Source organism: Sinohyriopsis cumingii, chromosome 5 (genome assembly GCF_028554795.1).
Source record: "Sinohyriopsis cumingii isolate HCF-2022 chromosome 5, ASM2855479v2, whole genome shotgun sequence".
In the NCBI taxonomy this organism is placed as follows: Eukaryota; Metazoa; Mollusca; class Bivalvia; order Unionida; family Unionidae; genus Sinohyriopsis; species Sinohyriopsis cumingii.
In genome coordinates this window covers 117,754,232-117,772,678 of record NC_142965.1, presented here as the reverse complement: position 1 = coordinate 117,772,678, position 18,447 = coordinate 117,754,232, and the positions used below count along the sequence as shown (strand labels likewise).

The 18,447-nt window shown below is 33.2% G+C and overlaps 1 protein-coding gene across 2 annotated transcripts in view; it reads right to left on the bottom strand.

Annotated features, from left to right (window-relative positions):
- LOC149800055 (uncharacterized) overlaps positions 1 to 18,447 on the bottom strand; it is a 323,160-nt gene that overhangs the window by 217,090 nt on the left and 87,623 nt on the right. The window contains exons 5-6 of one of the 2 annotated variants that reach the window (XM_089959611.1): positions 16,238 to 16,312; positions 8,612 to 8,869 (exon numbers count right to left, since the gene is read on the bottom strand). In XM_089959611.1, coding sequence (XP_089815737.1) covers positions 8,612 to 8,869; positions 16,238 to 16,312 — 333 coding nt within the window. The remainder of the gene's footprint in view (positions 1 to 8,611; positions 8,870 to 16,237; positions 16,313 to 18,447) is intronic. The other variant, XM_089959612.1, reaches the window with a different exon arrangement.

Below are 18,447 nucleotides of genomic sequence, written 5' to 3'. Positions count from 1 at the left end.
AATACAATTACTAACAATCAATGACGTAACTGTAATCAGGGCTTATGCATTATTTTTTAAAACTATACATATTGGTCTGTGTATCTTCATGCTTCTGTTAGATTTAAATAGAATTAATATTTATCTTGTACCTTGCATTCCATGCTATTGATGTTAAAAATACATATATACAAAAAATTAAAAAGGGGTCCTGTCAAATTTATGATTTAATTCAATACCATACCGTATGCCTATATTCTGATAATCTTTAGATCCTCATAATAATCAAAGTAAAGAAATGGAAACAACAATGGGAAAATGTGCTAGTAACTGTTGGTGTGAGTGCATTAGTTCGAAAAAGGATAACCAGAGTACAATTATTTCGGCAGATATGGTATCAAGGCTACTGGAATCTGAGTGTGGTGATAATGACCCATCTAGAGTTAGACAATGGTTGACTGATGGCGTAAGGCCAAGTCGAAAAAAGGTATCAGGCCATAGCAATAAAGTTAAATGTGTATGAGCTCAATGGGAACAACTAAACATGTGATGGTAAAGCTGCGAGTCCTCAAATAATGATTTCTAAAAAAATAGTAAAATGGTATTGAAATTTCCCTATGATAACAATATTGGAAGACAAGGATATTATTGAGTTGGACTACATCATGATGTTAGGGATGAACACTTGCCATAATTAATAATGGCTTACCACGCAGCTGTCATGTGTCCACCCATCTGACCCCAAACTTCTTGATGCTTGGTAAGGAAGTGACCGTTCCTCTTGATATCAATTTGGACGGCCATCAGTTAAATATTCTCAAAAAATGTGGGTGAAAACCTTTCGGAGACAATGCGTTTAGCTCATTAATTTGCAAGGAACCACCTAAACCAAAGTGTGTTGCATTAGGAGTGATTCTACAACAGTCGAGTGAAATGTTAACAGTTCAAACCAGGTGATTTGGTTTGGGTTTACATTCCACAAAACAAAACAGGACTGTCAAGTAAACTGCTGTCTTGGTGGAAGGGACCATTTCAAATTATGAAACGACTAAGTAATGTGACATACCTAGTAAAGTCTGGATATAAGGGTGTACCGCAAGTGATCCATGTTGACAGATGACATCATGTAAAACCCAAGATGACAATGATAATGAGGATGTGCATCAGATTAAAATTGATAGCGATGAAAAACATGACAATGCTAGCAACATCATTCATGAAGACTCATCAATAAATAAGGATCTACCTTGGCCTTCCCAGGGTGGATGCCAAGATGACGCCAGGGATAGTGGAAAGAAGCATTGCCGCTTAACAGAGAAATGCTATTCCAAACTTCATAGGAGACATGGTAAAATTCAATTATGGGTAGTAAATGAAGTGCTAAAAGTAAAAAAACATTCAAATAAGAGAGGAGTTAATGAAACAGTCAGCTGATGTACATTGTGTGTCTTTGCATTTATAACTCTTGAATTGTGTAACAGGGCTTGCTTATGCGGAAACAAGAACTTTAATTAAAACAATTTTCTTTTAAATATCTAGTTATGAAGAACATATTTTTAAAGTTTCAATCAAATTTAAACAAATTGTTGTTTTAGTGTGAGGACATAATTATTATGAGGTGTGGGTAATTTGTAGCAAGGTGTCCTTGATGACATTGTAATTAGATCGCAATGCCTGTTAAGTGATAGAGGTCACACGAGGTCTAATAGCATTAAGAGAACTGAGGGTGCTAGTGTTCTTTTTTCTAGTTCAATACCAACTAGATTCCCATTTTCATCACCTGGGTAGAAACCGACTAAGCATGATATTGAACATTTTCAAACTTTAATTCCATTAGACATAAGTCACGAAGAGTTGTATAATTTATATGCTTGATTTAGTGCTTACTTTTTATCTTGCCACTGTTTTGTCTTTGCTGTTGACATCTATATACTCACACACACATACATGCACGTGAGGGGTACTCAAAGTTTTTTTTGGACAGCAAGTAGTAATAAAACAGTTACAAATCTGGAACTTTTTCATCTTTACAGTATAACATATTTGAACATATCTGCAAACTTGTACTTAATTACTGAATCTAATTTATGGACGGTTGGTAACATCATTTTTGTCTTGTGGGATATGAAATAAGTTACATTTCAATGGAAGGTGTTGGAAAGGAATAATAATAATAATAATAATAATAATAATAATAATAATAATAATAATAATAATAATAAAAGTTGTTAGAGTGTCCGCCTCGGACGTGGGAGGTCGTGGGTTCAAACCCCAGTTGAGTCATACCAAAGACTTATAAAATGGTATTAGCAGCTGCCTCGCTTAGTATTAAGAGGTTAATGTTAGGACTGGTCGGTGTGGTGTCAACATAATGTGTTTGGGTGGGACATCATTCTACATTTCTGCGTCATGATGCCCAAGTGCTAGGCATCACAATAAACTGCCACACTGCAGACATCGTAGCGATATGCCTGAACAATTGTTAAAAGCTACGTTAAATATCCAAATCACATGCAATAATAATAATAATAATAATAATAATAATAATAATGTCCTAATAAGAGGATTATGCTGAAAAAATGGATAGGAAAGAAAGTTACCTACTGTACATTAACCAACCAGAACAAAATAGACGAACATGAGTTTTTTGTTGAAGACAAATTTGCAACATGCTCACATTTGCAGAATCAAATAATTCTCAGTTTGGGTCACTATTATTATCAGTCCGAATGTAATTTGAATAAATGGTGATCATTTTGAGGGACTTGACGGAGTGCCTCGCTGAATTGCAATGAATGAAGAGTTTTGTGCAGACATTATTTCTGATGTGGTTCTTGTTTTAAAGTCGTCTGTTTTGCCGACATATATTGCAGGAATCTTTCACATCCTTGTAAACATTATTGATACATCCATATGATTGTTTACTACTGTACATAACCTATGTCATGACCATATGGAATAAAATGTCTACCACATATGTTTAACCTCAACTATTGTTTAAATGGACATATTTTATGAACAAAATTAAACCACCTTTCAATTAAAACCACTTTGTCCCAGTACAATGGGTGATATGACTTGGATAATCATAAATGTAACCTATGTCTTGATAATCCATTCAGATATGTCCAAAACATTCTATTCCAGTTTAATTTTGCACGTTACATTGTGTAAGCAGTATTTTGTTCCAGTGCCTGCAAATATGATTATATCTGCAACTTTTTGTGACAGTGTGTCGGCCCTTTTCATTTAATTTTTGTCCCCGTATGTCTGTATGATCCATAATTTCTCACATTTTTTACACTTATAGGATTTTGTTTTCCATCTTAATATAGAAGTGGAGAAATTCCTCCATGACACGTCAGTTTCACTTTTATCTTGCCTCACATTACCCAATCTTTTGGTCCAATTTAGCGCTCTGTAATATTGTCATGTATTATATATATTTGATTTAATTTTTATCTGATTTAGTTTAATTGTTTGCAAGTTTAATTTCTTGTATTACATGTTAAAGTAATGTAACTTTGTTTACTGGAATTTTATATTGTCCAGAAATTATTTTCACCTGATTGTTCTGTTGACAAAACCTAACAATAGAACCTTGTATCCTTATGCTGACCTAATTCCTGACCTTGATTGAGAAGCAAGCAAACAGCTTCTTTTTCTATTATTCATTTGTAATGTGGGATTGATAATAGTGAAATCGGGGCTGACTGGGACTACGTGATTTGGGACCTAAATAACTTCTACAAAGTTCTAGAAATTCTTGTTTTACTGGAGGGTTGACCCTCATCCGGGCATCTGTTTTGCAAAGTATTCACTTCTATACCTATGTCTATAGAAAATTTAGTTAGTCAGGCTTCTAAACATTCGATGTCAAGGTGTTCGTTTTGTTGTTACCAGTTTGGAGTTATATTTTAATTTTTATTCAAATTATTTGGATTCTAAGCGATTACTTCTTTTTCCTGGAAATATTTGAGTGCTCATATATAATTCTTGGACAAAGACATTTCTTTAAGTTTTATTCGGAATTCAAACACTGGAATATTATTTATGTGGTTCACAAAGAAATGAAAACACATCCGTCCTATACTGATTACAGTATATATCATCGCCTTCCATTTTGGATTTTTCGTCGGGACTCGAACTTGAATTTATTAGAACATTTCATTACTAGGACTTCTAAAATATAATTCGTGGATTATTCTTGGATTAGTTTTAGGTTTAATTCTTAAAACAATAAGTTCTTATTTTTTTCACTTCTATATTTTTTTCCCAGGGAAATAAAGTATTTTTTACATTTTTCAAAGCTTGTGATTTTCACTCTTTCTTTTGTTACTGTTTATTAGATCCTAAACACATAACACATGTTTGTACCTATTCAAACTCGCTCTCTCATAAAGACAGTCTGCACTGATCAACCTAAATAAACTTATTTTACAAAATGGTTTCAGTCACAATTTAAGTTTGTATATGGATATTACCATTTAGTTTGTATTACTACTATTGTTATCAATAGCAAAATCATATGGATATCAATGAATCGTTATTTTTCTTTTTTTATTTCTGTTAACTCCAAGATTAGGGTGAATTATATTTTGAAAACATTTAAAGAAATTGTACTTATAGTACATAATGCAGATGCTGAGCTAGCTGCAGGTTTTCTAAATATCTTGACTCTTTTGCAACACCAATATATTTTAACCTCATTTAATGTTCACACTATTTTTTTGTAACTTGGAACTTTTTACACTCTTCCATCATTTGAAGAAGTTTTTCAAAATGTGGTTTGTTATTGCACATCATTGCATAATCTAACTTTCATCCTTATATTTCGCTCAGAAAAAGAAAACATAATCATCCATTATGCATCAATCTGTAATAGGAAAATTCTACCATACAATGAGAATTTGGCTTCAGTGTGGTGGCAAAACCTACCTTGCTTTAGAATTATAAACAAATATGCCATTTATATCACTTGTGCATATCAAAGATTATATTAGTAGGCAGCTTTTTCTATCAATATATCCCAGACGTTTCCAAATGTATGATAATAATATAAGTACCCTTGCAGCAGCACACAAGTGTAAAAGCAGTAATCCGCTTGATAAATCAAAGCATCTGGAGAGCATGACCCCTCACTGGTGTCAAATATCCATTACATCGGACGTCTCTATCTTTAATCAGACTGGTCTTAGATAAAACTGAAATATCTTTTTTCTTAATTCCTTTTTCCATTCAACAATCCTGTTATGTTGCAATAAGGGTAATTTTATGCACACCATGTAATACAATTCTACCATAGGAAAGATATGTGAAGTGGTCCTGATTATTTAGCATGTACAATCTGATTCCCATACTTGTGTGTTTATATGTATTATTTTACACCAACGTGACGTTACAAACAGTCCCACACCATGAATACATAGAGCAAATAGAGTGGATGTAAGTATATGGAACTCTTGAAAAATGATGGGAGATTATTAAAATTGCATTTCCAAGTAAAAGTTTCATATCAGCAGTACATTAGAGGAAGAAGAAATAAAAAGAAATATCAAGGTAATTACGACAAACATTAACAGTAAGACAAATGGAAACAAAAAAAGTAATAACCATATAAATCACCATCAACAGCAGTATGCAAAGATTGCAATCGGTAAGAGGGGAAACTGCTATGTAGTGCATATATCATAGGAGGCTACATAATTATGAAGGAATTTGTGGCAAACCAACAAAGAACAAGTTTAATTCAAGTTGTATAGAGACTGTTGACATGGAGCGAATGGACATTTATCGGTTAATAAACAGCACACTAGCAAAATAATTCCTTGCCACTTTAGTTTAAAAAATTCAAAAGACTGGAAATCAAATAATGTTCAAGGATAAAATTTGAGGACATTTACGAGTATCCATGATATATTATTAGCAGCACAAATGCAAGATTGCAAGATTGAATTCACTGTCTTAGGCAAGTGACAAAGGTGTCACTGACCTGGTGCAGAAATATACAGAAAACTCCCACAGTGACTCACTTTGGGTCAAATGCATTGTTAAAACATGTGCGACAGAAAGCTGCACTGACTAAATCAAGACTAAATGCCATATAGATAGAAGGTTATTCACCGGAAATATCAATGATATGTTATGTGATGATTTAGACACAGAGATTTGTTCACAAGGGAACATAAGAGCCATTTGCAAAGTTTTGTAACATAAAGAACTTGATAAAAATCGATCGGATACCTGACGTTGAAGACAATGCAACAAGAACATATGATCTGCATTGGTCGATTGCATGAACGCATATCCTACAATACATAAGCCCTCTAAAACGTATTGGAATGTCTGGAGCTAGTTAGTATACCCTGAAATTAAAGCAGACTCGTGGCAAAGGTCATACTAACTTGGAGAACCCAGTTCAAAGATTGGGGCAATATACGAGGGGATGACATGTTCATGATGTATCTTTCCAAGACTTTAATTAATGCTGCTATTAATCCCGCTAATTATACTGAAGAGACTAGTAATAGAGTAAAGAGCTAGATTTTAACTAAAGAGGACCAGAAAAGGAATATTTGAAACCACATGGGTGACATGAATCTGGAATAGCCTTTCTGGTCCAGAAAGCATGGATTGCCACGAATGACGTCCTGGTCGCATTCATACATGAGTGACTATCAGTATCAAACATGACAAACAGGCAAAATATTATGCAAACGGTGTGTTACTTATTTGGCTCAAATATTCACAAACGTAACACAGTCACACCTCTACAACTGAACGGTGTGAAGTATCCAGAACACATCCCTCATAGTGGATTGGACCAAAACTGAGTTACAAGACAAACAATGGTCCAGCTAAGGTTCACTGCATGATACAATTGATGTAAACTGACTTTAACTTACTAAGGCATTGGAGGAAGATGCTTGATAAGCATAGAAGACTGCTAAGCACAAACAATATGTCTCCAATACAAATGTAAACAGACGGCCTTTCCAAAGACAATAAAGAAGAAATGAGTAGCAAGAAAGAAGGCACATAGAAGTATCAAAATTGTGGGAAATGACCTAAAGATGCCTTCCCCTGCTAGAGTTAACAAGAGCAACAGGAAGGCATGCCAGTAGAAACATAAAACCTCACTCATTGTCAATAAAGTGAATGCAAGTGTACAAATCAAAATGTTTCATCAATGTGCAGGAGTAAAAATGAGACGGTCAACCATATAACCATGAAGCATAGTGAGATAGCCTAGTGTTAATACATGATAAAACTAGCAACGGCCTGAAAAAAATATGGTCTAAAGGGCACAGCAGATGAACCAATCATGAAACAAAGAAAGTGGTTTAGAAGAGTAAGTTGAAAATTATGTGCCATAGACACCATCGAATCGACCATTGGCAAATGCACAGGAGGACAGACATAGGAACAGTTGACTAAAGAGGTACATGGCATGCATCATAGAGCACTAATACGAGACTCCAAAGTCGGATGCAAGAGATAATAAGAAGTATCAAAGCTTAGTAAACTTGTTAAAGAACTTAAAAGGTCGGTAAAATAAGCACAATGATTGTATTGACTGTGGCGGAGTAATGCCCTGCAAACTCTGCGACATAATAAGAGAGCAACACATACCATTTAAGTCAGACCTACTACAGAAGTTTGTACTTCATGTACAAATAATGTGCAAAATCTTTGAGTAAGTGATTCAACATCAATAAAAAAAAATGTGCCTAATGAAACATTTATCAGCTCGTCCTTTAATTGGGATGAAATAATTGTTATTGTTACTACGTAATGACAAAAAGATCAAGAAAAAACTCAAAAGGAAACTGTTATTTCAAGAATTTCTACGAAAGCTGTTTTAATGGTAGCGTGCTGATGTATGATCAAAACACCTGACAATCAGTATAGCAAATGAAAAGGGGTTTCAATTTTTGAATTCATACTCCATCTGGATGTAAAGCACGAGGTTGTTGTATTTAGTATGGCCACGTTTACTTCAAAAGATATATGCACGTATCAAAAGACATGCATGTACCAGAATTCAATTACTTTTTTTAGAATTGTTATCAACATTTAAATATCCTAATATATGCACACTGACAAGGTTATGTGCAGACATCCAGCAAGGAGGCTGTTAAGTATGCCTTCATAAAACATGATATATTTGACCATAGATCAAGATGTTAATGCACTGGTTGCCGTCCGATAGTCTGACATAATTGTTGATGCAAATTACATTGGAACAACACAGTGTCATATATGATCAACATAAGGATATTATGTACCATTAAAATGCCAACATTATATACTATATTATACTAAGTAAAATGACAGCCTGGATGTATGTCTGCATATATTGCAGAAAATGTAACAGACATAAATGGAACAAATGATTACTGGAGCAGAAAAACGGTGCCAACATCATGAAATGTGATGACATATTGGAAAAAATGTATGTGTTCTAATGGAATGTACAGACAAATTGGGAGAAAACTTGAGGACATAATGGAACTCGGAGAAAAATTGGAACATGCTGATATTTTGGAACACAACTGGATATAGAAATATTTAATGACGCGATATAGTGCATATGAGAAGATATTGTCAATCTAATGTTCTACCAACTTACTGATATCATTTTCTCTGCTCATGTCACAGTTCAATGCATTGTTAGATGCTCCCTTATCATCAGCCTCATTGTGGTGTTGGTTTTGAATATTCACAGAATCGGTATAGTTGGCTTCTTCACTTTTTCTGTCATTCATACACTGCTGGTTACTTCCGTCTGCACTTTCCAAATCCTCTAAGCTAAGTCTTTGTATCCCTTTGCATCCTGCCACATCTTGTGGGTCAATAACATTTTCATTCCTCTCTTCACAGTGTACTGCTAAATAGTATTAACAAAATTTAAGCAGCTGAATTAATAAAAGTAACACGTATCAATGTGTGAACACTAGGCTTATATTTCCTTCTTTGCAATTAACAAATCTTCTACATATTAAGTTCCATAATGAACAATATTCATAATCGGACAAAACGTGGACTCCTGATCTTCTTGGTGGCCAGAATGGAGTGTCAATTTGACCATTGGTTGACCTAGGCAGTCGGAGACTGGAAAATATATAACTTTGGGCATTAGGTGAGACTGAAGGTCGATGTAAAGAAGTTGTAAGTCTAAGACCATTGTGCTGACATGGGCGTTTGGGGCCAAAACGTTATGAATCCAGGATTGACTGATTGTCCTAGGTGGTCAGGAACTAGTCCAATACATCCTTCCACAAACTTGTACTGACACCGATTGATATTTAGTGGGATGATCTTCCATGTTCTTTAAAATGGGAAAGTCCATGCAGACGGTCATGTCTGCACACATCAGAGTACATTTAGACACTTGCCAGTATTTCTCAAGGCTTTCTAGTTATGGTCGCTGAAGGGTCCCTTCTATATTTACATAGTATTTTCAGCTCAAGTGTTTTACAAGTCGTAAAGGCATGTATAATAAGTTTATATGCATCAAAATTATGTGTTTTCTTTTTTATTCATGACAACTTTAGATTATAAGGGTCTTTTTTGTAAACATAAATAAATACTTCCATGTTAGTAGATTGTGGTTAAATCTGGGTAAGCATATTTGCATGACCTTTCAATCTTGTTGATACGTTTGTTGGGATTTATGTTCAGATCATTGGTTTTTTACTTGGAAAACCTGGCATTCTTGAGTTCTTATTTATTGGCAGTTAAAGGACTTGACCTTGTTAACAAGTTAGCATCTGTCAGAAATGAACTTAGGATGCTCATCCTCGCTCTTTATTGTGTCTTAGTTTTGAAGATAATATAGTTCATCCCTATCTTAATATCTCAAGCAGTATCAATCATTATAATTATGCTCAATTATTAGTTGAGTGAATTTGTTTATTTCAATTATTCACTGTAATAACAATGTGCTCATCGGCTGTAGGATAAAAACGCTATGTTAGCATAACTGCATAATCATTTAAGATATATATATATATATATATATATATATATATATATATATATATATATATATATATATATATATATACCACACTACTGAAGGCTACTGGTACATAAGCATGATAAATTGGACTTCACTGGGAACCTGAAATAACTTACTCTAGAATTTCAGACATGTGATAGAACTCTTAGGTCTATTTGGGATTGAATTCACAATACTGTAAGTTCTTTTTAGTTTTTCACTTTTTATAATAAGGAAATAGGTTATTTGTTGAATTTTACAAATTTGTTGGCTTTCACTTTTTCTCTTATTTAATTTAAGGCAATGTAGTTGCGACTGTAACATGATCCTACCTACTCTAATTTCTAATTTTGTGTCTATATTTGGCAAAGGACTTACCATAATTGTTTTCCTAAAGGTTTTCTTCAAAACCAAGGATTCTAAGTCATTGTGAACTTTGTCGAGATACTGTATAATGATGTTTTTGGCATCTTGATCGAGAAATATTTTCTGAGATTTACATGGGTATACAATACCAACATATGCCTGGAACAACATAAATATATCACATGACACGTTTGGAGGCTGCAAAGCCACAACAATCGTTTCAAAGCTAGATTAGGTCATGCTGATTTATAAAAAAAATGAGATAAAATGCTTTGGTTTAGTTATTGACCAGTTCCTCTATTCAGCTGTGTGTCCAAGGGTGTCAAAAAAATTAAATGTCAAGAAAACAATGGTATTTTGGCATTAAAAATACAAAATCTATCTGGATTTCTTCCAGTCCATTCAACAACTCATCAACAATATTTAACTTTATCACAAAATTTGTTCTTCTCTTTGAATGAAATCACATGCTTAACTTTCCTTGATGCCAGTTAAGACATTGTGAGAATATGGATTACATTATTAGTTTATAAGTTCAAAAAAATGAAATTCCCCGCAAATTTATATCATGGCTAGAAAGCTACTTATCGAACTGCTAACAGAGAGTGTTATATATAACGTATCAATCAATGTTATTCTCCGATGCTAAATTGATGAGATAATATTGATTACATGATTAATTTATAAGTTATAAAAAAAAATGAAATTACCCATAAATTTATATCATGGTTAGAAAGCTACTTACTGAACTTCTACCAGAGAGTTTTATATCTTAACGTATCAGCCAATGTTATTATCTGATGCTAAATGAACAGATCATATTACGTTTATTATTAAGAACCCAATGAAATAGCAATGTTTCACTTGACTAAAATGTTACTTTTTCGCAGAAAAGCTTTGCTCAGATTATTCATACTACTCATACTTCTATGTTTAGGAACCTTTTAATCAAGTCTGGAATAATTGTTCTCTTGAGAAACATTTTAACCAGAGAGTGCACCCATTTCTTGCTCTAGAGAATTACTTCATGCAGAAACTTAATAATAAACTCTTACACAAGGAAGGAAATATTAGAGATTATGCATATTAAATATTCAAGTACCTAACTATTTAACTTACCATCATCCACAAAGGAGATACAAAGAATCTTATTATTGTTGATTAACTCCACAATGCATCACATCCATCTCTACCAGACTTAAGCTGTTTTTGCTTTGTTTTAGGTTTATTTTCCTGATGTCCTTTCTCCAATGAAGGACTAGTCACTGATACTCTTTTCATAAAGACATAAACAATGACCTATTCTTTCTATATTTCGAAAACATTTATATGTAATTCAACTAACGGGACACCACATTATTATCATATCAAAAGTCACCTTAATATGTGACATTATTACTAAACTCAGACACACAAGTAGTCCAGTCAAATCCAATCTTCAAATAGTGACATAGCAATTTTAGTTAACTCATCAAATTGTTAAATTAGATATGACAATGAAGATACTAAGTACTGTTTTATCTACTGACCCTCGTTTTAATACCCAAAGATGTTTTCGCTATATCTTCTAACTCACACTCTGAGTAAATACGGATTATAGTAAGTGAAAGTGAAGTCAAACTAAGAAAAGAAACAAATTATGTCATACTTCTAAATGTTCAAACAATATAGCCATGAAACTAGCTTTTATTATTACATACAATTATATTCGAAGTAAAATATTTGTTAATTAAAAGAACTGGAAAAATGTGACTGTGACCATGGAAATGTCTACTCTCTGTCCCTGTCCCTCTCTCTCTCTCTCTCTCTCTCTCTCTCTCTCTATCTCTCTCATTATTTCTTATATAATTAACCATATCTCAATAGTTAATATAACCTCTCTTTCTCGCTCACTCTGACTCATTGCGGGCAAGTGCGTTATTAACTGGAATATTCCCGAGTCAAATTTTAGCTTATCCTCAACGGCTGGTAGGCGGATTTGTGAAACTTAATCTTTGAAAAAGAAAATAGGACTCTTTCTGGGTATGTTGTTTTGGTTCAGTTAGTATGTTGTCAGGTTTTTGGTTGAAAACAAAAAGAATTTGCTAGTAACCTTAGGTTTATCATTATGTCATTCATTTAGCGTGTTTTATCTGGGAAGGATTTAGGGTACTGGTTTATGAAACATTAAATTAGTATGTTTTTGGTAGGTCATAATGGATTAGCAAATACGGAGAAGTGGTACTCTTCACGAGCAAACAATCTGCTTTACCCCTCCCCTCACCAACCCTGTACACATTCTTAGCTTGCAGTCATCGGTGTTGGCTAGATAGGATACGTTTGATCAGATAAAGTGGATACTGAATCGTGGGTTTCCACTTTGTTAAATCAAAACACAATTATAAGATCATGTTATTTATTTTCCTATAAACGCTTTTATTCTTCCACAGAACTCATATGGCATGGTTATGTGTATTATTAAATCCCCGTAGATTCATCTAGGAAATACGTAATGTTACATTCCTAAAGATTTCCGTAGGGTCATAATTAATGTTAGATCACCAAAATGTACCCACTATCCCATAACTATTTATTATTTTCTAACAAAACATTTGTCATGTTCTCATATCAAAATTAAAATGAATTTATTATAATTTTATTGCAAATTTAACAAAGAAAAAATTCAAACGTTTTCATTACTGTCATATTAAACAAAGTATTGTTAGGATTCTGTGATGATAATATCAGCGTTTGTGTCATGTTTATATCTGATAAGAATAGAAGACATGATCTACATAATTCATTTTTCCAATTTATTGATGCTATTTTACATTAAATTAAATCATTAATTGAGTATATAGTATTTGCTTCTAGTAATAATTATATCAATTTCATAAGCTTCATGTATAAAAATATAAAATCTACATCTTATCAATAATTTTTCAAGATCCATTTTCACAACCTACAAAACTAATCAAATGAGAAAAAAATCACATTCCCTTGTGCTTCAAATTGTGCATCTCAACCCACATATTAAACCCTCTTAGTTGTGAGTTAAACGTCAATATAATTATCACTCAAAATGTATATAAAAAAGAATTAAAACCAATTCTCCTTATTATCTTTCTCCATCGTCAATGTCCTGAAGACCTAAGGGGATCTGTTATTTATATCGGCCCGCATGTCCTTGCAATTCTTGGGAAAGGTCTCTGCAGCACTATTTCAATACAGTGCTAATTCCATAATTGTCGTCCACCATTGCCACAACATTCAAAATGGCCAAAGTAGGTGGAGTTGTGTTATTTCTCGTGCATTTACAATTTGTCAAACATAGTATTAGTCCAGGAAATATTCTACAAATATTGCTGAAAGCCGACCGTAACTCAAAATACTGGTAAATGTCTAAAATGTACGGTGTGTACAAAAATACTGCATCACTTGTCACATTTTAAAGAATCGGCTGGATAATAAACTGTAAGTTCAAGCTGATTTATTGGACTGGTCAGGGACAGGAAAGTGTACCACGTTCCCTATTAGCTGCCTAGGTTATCATAGTGTGATATTACTGTATCGACCAAAGAATAATGAAGGTTGATACAGGGTTTGACAGAAGCAAGATCATCGACACTGCAGACCGTCAAAGTCATAGTGTATATAGTGAAGCATCATGGCAGAGAGAAGGTTGCCATATTATTCCAGGTTTGCTGTTTTCACCTATGAATGAGATCAGATTGCCATAGTTGTGGAATTGTTTCAGATAAACTCGGTCAGAGAGGCTAAACAGACGCCAAAATACATATTCCAGCTTACAAGGGACGTTACACGGTAATATGACTATGGGCGCATTTTAACTGGCGGTCAATGCCAATACATGATTAGATCAATCGTACTGAATATGCACGCCTAGTCTTCTCGCACAATACTAAACTTGCAGTTTCATATACTTAAAAAATTATTCTTCTCATTAAATATTATATTGAGATATGCAAACTATAAGATTCTCTTCCATTCATTTGCCTTTCTATAGTCACCTCAGAGTTCTTCCCCGTGACATTCAAATTATGTGATGAAATAAAGCAGGAAATAGCATTTTCTTCCTCTTTTCATTAAACAAAATCTGAATCAGTATATCAAACATTTGTTAATTGTTACAGATATAGATACACATTTTACACAACATATATTGTTTATCCCAGAACGTTTGCATTATTTCTTCTTGCTCAGAGTTTAATATGCTTATCAGATCACTGTACAATTCATGTAATTTTACTAAAGTAATACATAAAGCAAATTTAAGAAAACATTTTCAAACTCTTCCATCTGTTTATCAGAGACCTCTCAAAAGATTTGGAAAGTAAATTATAATTTAAATTCAAATTATGATATATTATTCCTGAGAAACTCCATTCCAAAACTTGATTTCTTTTTTTTTAAATGGCAGTTGTATAATTTTATCAAAGGAAATAATTGTTTCCATAACTTGCATGGAGATAAAATACAAAGCTTCCAGAGGGTATATTCGGTACATATATATGTGCTACCTATGTTTTCACAAATTTCATACAGAAGTTAAACTATATAATACAGTTTGTTTTCAGTGTATATATCTGTTACACTTCATAGAAGAAAAAGGTGTTAAAACTTCTTAACTCATGTCTAGCATCAGTAATTTTGTACAATCACAATAAACATGGTAGGCATCATCTATAATTGATGTTGATCATCACAACGATGATAATACTACTGCAACTGCCACTTTGGGAAAAAATCTGTTGAATTCAATGTATGTTTGACTGAACTGTGAAATATTATACTGGCTGGGCTGATTTCAGTAAAATAATATATTTAGACAAAAGTCAATAATTGTTTTGTTAGTTCATAGCGTGATCTCCACGACAGTTCTTTACATTATTTTCGTATGAAAAGCAAAATATTCCGGATCATGATTGACTGAGCAGGTGAGAGGCTATTGGTTTCCATGTGATTTCGGCATCACAAAGCTACATGCTTGCAGGGGATATTTTAGACCATGTATAAACATGTTACTACAATGATGTGATCTTTCTTTCTTAACATCTACCGATGATATTTCACGGCTCCAAAGAAATAATATATTAAACTCAACAAAATTTACTCATTGTATAGTAGTAGTAGTAGTAGTAGTAGTAGGTACACTTTGAAGGCGATTTGCATTTTATGAAACAATTCAGACAAAGAAATCATGATTAAATAAAACAGCAAATGTCGGAGAGAGATGTATGCGGCTCCACTTTCGGTATCCGCAGTACCTATCTCTTTTGTGGAGGTGGAGATCGGGGTGAGCCTACAGTGGAGGGAGGAGATGGTCTATTTTTATTAGTGTAAAGTGCGACCACTCTGTCTGTCTTGTTGCCAAGACAAGTTCGGTCTGAATTCATCTTATGAGAATTATCAATTACCATGCTGAAGGCGATTATATATAACTGTTCTGAAATCTTGCCAGCTATAACATGGTTAATTTATTTCCGAATTTGTCAATAGTTGGAGATGTTTTTATCATATAATTGCTTCTTGAATTTTAAAGTAGTTCAATAGAACATTTGTTTCTATTTATTGTGCACTGTTTGAAAGGATACAGTATAACTCTTTTGGGAAATGAATATCAAATTTATTTGTATAGGTGTATTGTGCTCCATATTTGGGGTCTAATATGAGCCCCTTGTAAATATGTTTAATTAACCTCCTTGAGTCGTAGTGTTTGACAGAAAAAAAAACTGGCTGATAATCATCGTCGTAAGCATCACAATTTCAACCATCAGATGCATAAGTACTTATCCGTTTCGTTGCTCCATAAAAACACTTCCTGCTTTTTATGTGTGTTTATTTTTAACCTCCATTATATTCACACCAAGAATACCTCCAATTGTTTACCTGTATTTCTGCAAACTTGATGTTGAATTTTGATCATTCTGTTGTTTAGATCCTCAAGAATGGCTGTGTGTTTCTCTGTTAGAAAACAAATATTGCAAGAAATAAATTTACACTTTAATTAAATGCAAATAAACACATACACGTAATCAAATCAGTTTCTTGTCATCAATATGTAACGTTTGCTGTCATTTCATATAACAATTTGTTGTTATTTTGTATAAATGTTGTAGAGAATCACATATAAATCATTGATTTAGAAATTTAAGTTCCAGATTATGACCCTAAATGGTTCTAAAAAATAGGAACATGTTTACTGTTTGATATAATCTGATTCGACGAAGGAGTATTGCGACGTATGTCACGTGGGGATATATTATAAAATATTCACGTGGGAATAAATAGTGAAAGATGTCACGTAGGAGGTATTGCGACTTACAGTTGCAACAGAGTTAGTTTTGAAGATGTATATAATGACAAAGATCAACAATTAACCTAATTCTTAATTCTTATTGCCTAGTATTGTTCTCCTTGTAATATCATTCTTCAGACATTTAATAACGAGTTCAGATGCAGCTTGACATTAATCATTTAGCTTATTTACTGGATTTACAAGACAGTATAGAATAAGTTCATAATGGACTAAAGCAACGTTCAGAACTCCAGTGTATTGTGAATTTATTCAAAGGAAGTTTGAACAATGCCATTGTGATGCATCAAGATTGCTGACACTTTAGCATAATACTCAAAAATATTGGACTTTTCACAGAACTTGATATGATTGTTATGGATTTAAATCACAATAATGTAAGTTCATCTTAAATTTTCTCAAGATAACTTAAGAGACTCAAACTATTTGTTACATTTTTACAGAAACAGTTGGCCCTGCTTTTTTCTGTGACTTAATTTAATACCATAGAAAAGTAATACAAATCGGAGGATCTCGTCTGGGATACGGATTTTTGAACAATATTTCAGAAAATTGCATTTGCTTTAATATCTGAATTTGAATTTCTGGGGACCTTCTCGACCCCTGGTATTTTAATTTCTTAGCTGTTAGAAAATTTAGTGAAAATAAACAAGCGTTCATAATGTCATCAAGAGTGGAGAACTTGGTTTCTAATCTGACCCTGGAAGGGTTATAGTCTGTAAAGAAAGACATGGTCATAGAGCTTGCCAGACAGTCTTCTCTTTTGGAAGTAAAAAAAAACAACTATTTTCAAAACAATAAATAACAATATTTTGATTCAGTATTTGGTGGGGAAAAAAACTGATAAAAGAGATTTGAGTTTAGTTAGTAATGCCAGTTACAAAAACACATGATGGCAAAAGATTTAAGAAAGCTTCAATTTCAGAAATAAATTATGGAATTGCATGTTTAAAAGAAGCACACGCAGACACTGAGAGATGAAAACTGCCAAAAGAAAAACAAGTGAAATACAATTGAAAATGCAAATGCGGAAAAAGGGAAGAAAAAGATAACACAGCAAAATGCTATAGCAAAGAGATAAAGAAAAAAGAGAAATGCAATTTAAATTAAAAGATTTAGAACTGGCAAGTAACAAAGCACTATCCACAAACTAGTTAATGTTTTTGGTGTTGCCAAAAGAATTAGGTTAATACAGCCACCCCACCCACCCCTTCTCAGGAAAACGTAAATCAAAACATTATTCAGGTTTACTGAAAATTGGCATTGGCCATTATAAATAATTATTATAAAGTGTCCTTATTGTAAAACATCGTACAATCTACACTTCACCTAAGCAATATGTCTCTCAGGGTTATGAGTTGGTACCTGAGGCATTTTAGTAAAGACCTAGGAATTGTAGAAAAGGAACTGGACAACCTAATTCAGAATTCACATGGTAAACAGAGCATCTGTTTTATAGGCAGTGTTCATCAAGTACATTGATCAACATTATGATAACCTTTTAAACTATTTTTAATTGAAGAGTTAAAGAATTAAATCGTTTCAGATGTCAAGACCAATCTTGAGGAGCAAAAAAAAAAAAAAAAACAGAAGCTTTGGAAGAAATTGCTCGTACAGCTGACGATTATTCCTTGACTTACAAAGTTTCAATTTTCAGTGTTTTACTCTCAGCAGTGTTTTGGTACGAAACCAAAATAAGATCAATTCCAAATCTCGATCAAACACAACATTTAGGAATCAAACTTCTGAAAAGACTGTTTAAAAATCCTAATCTTTTCCAACA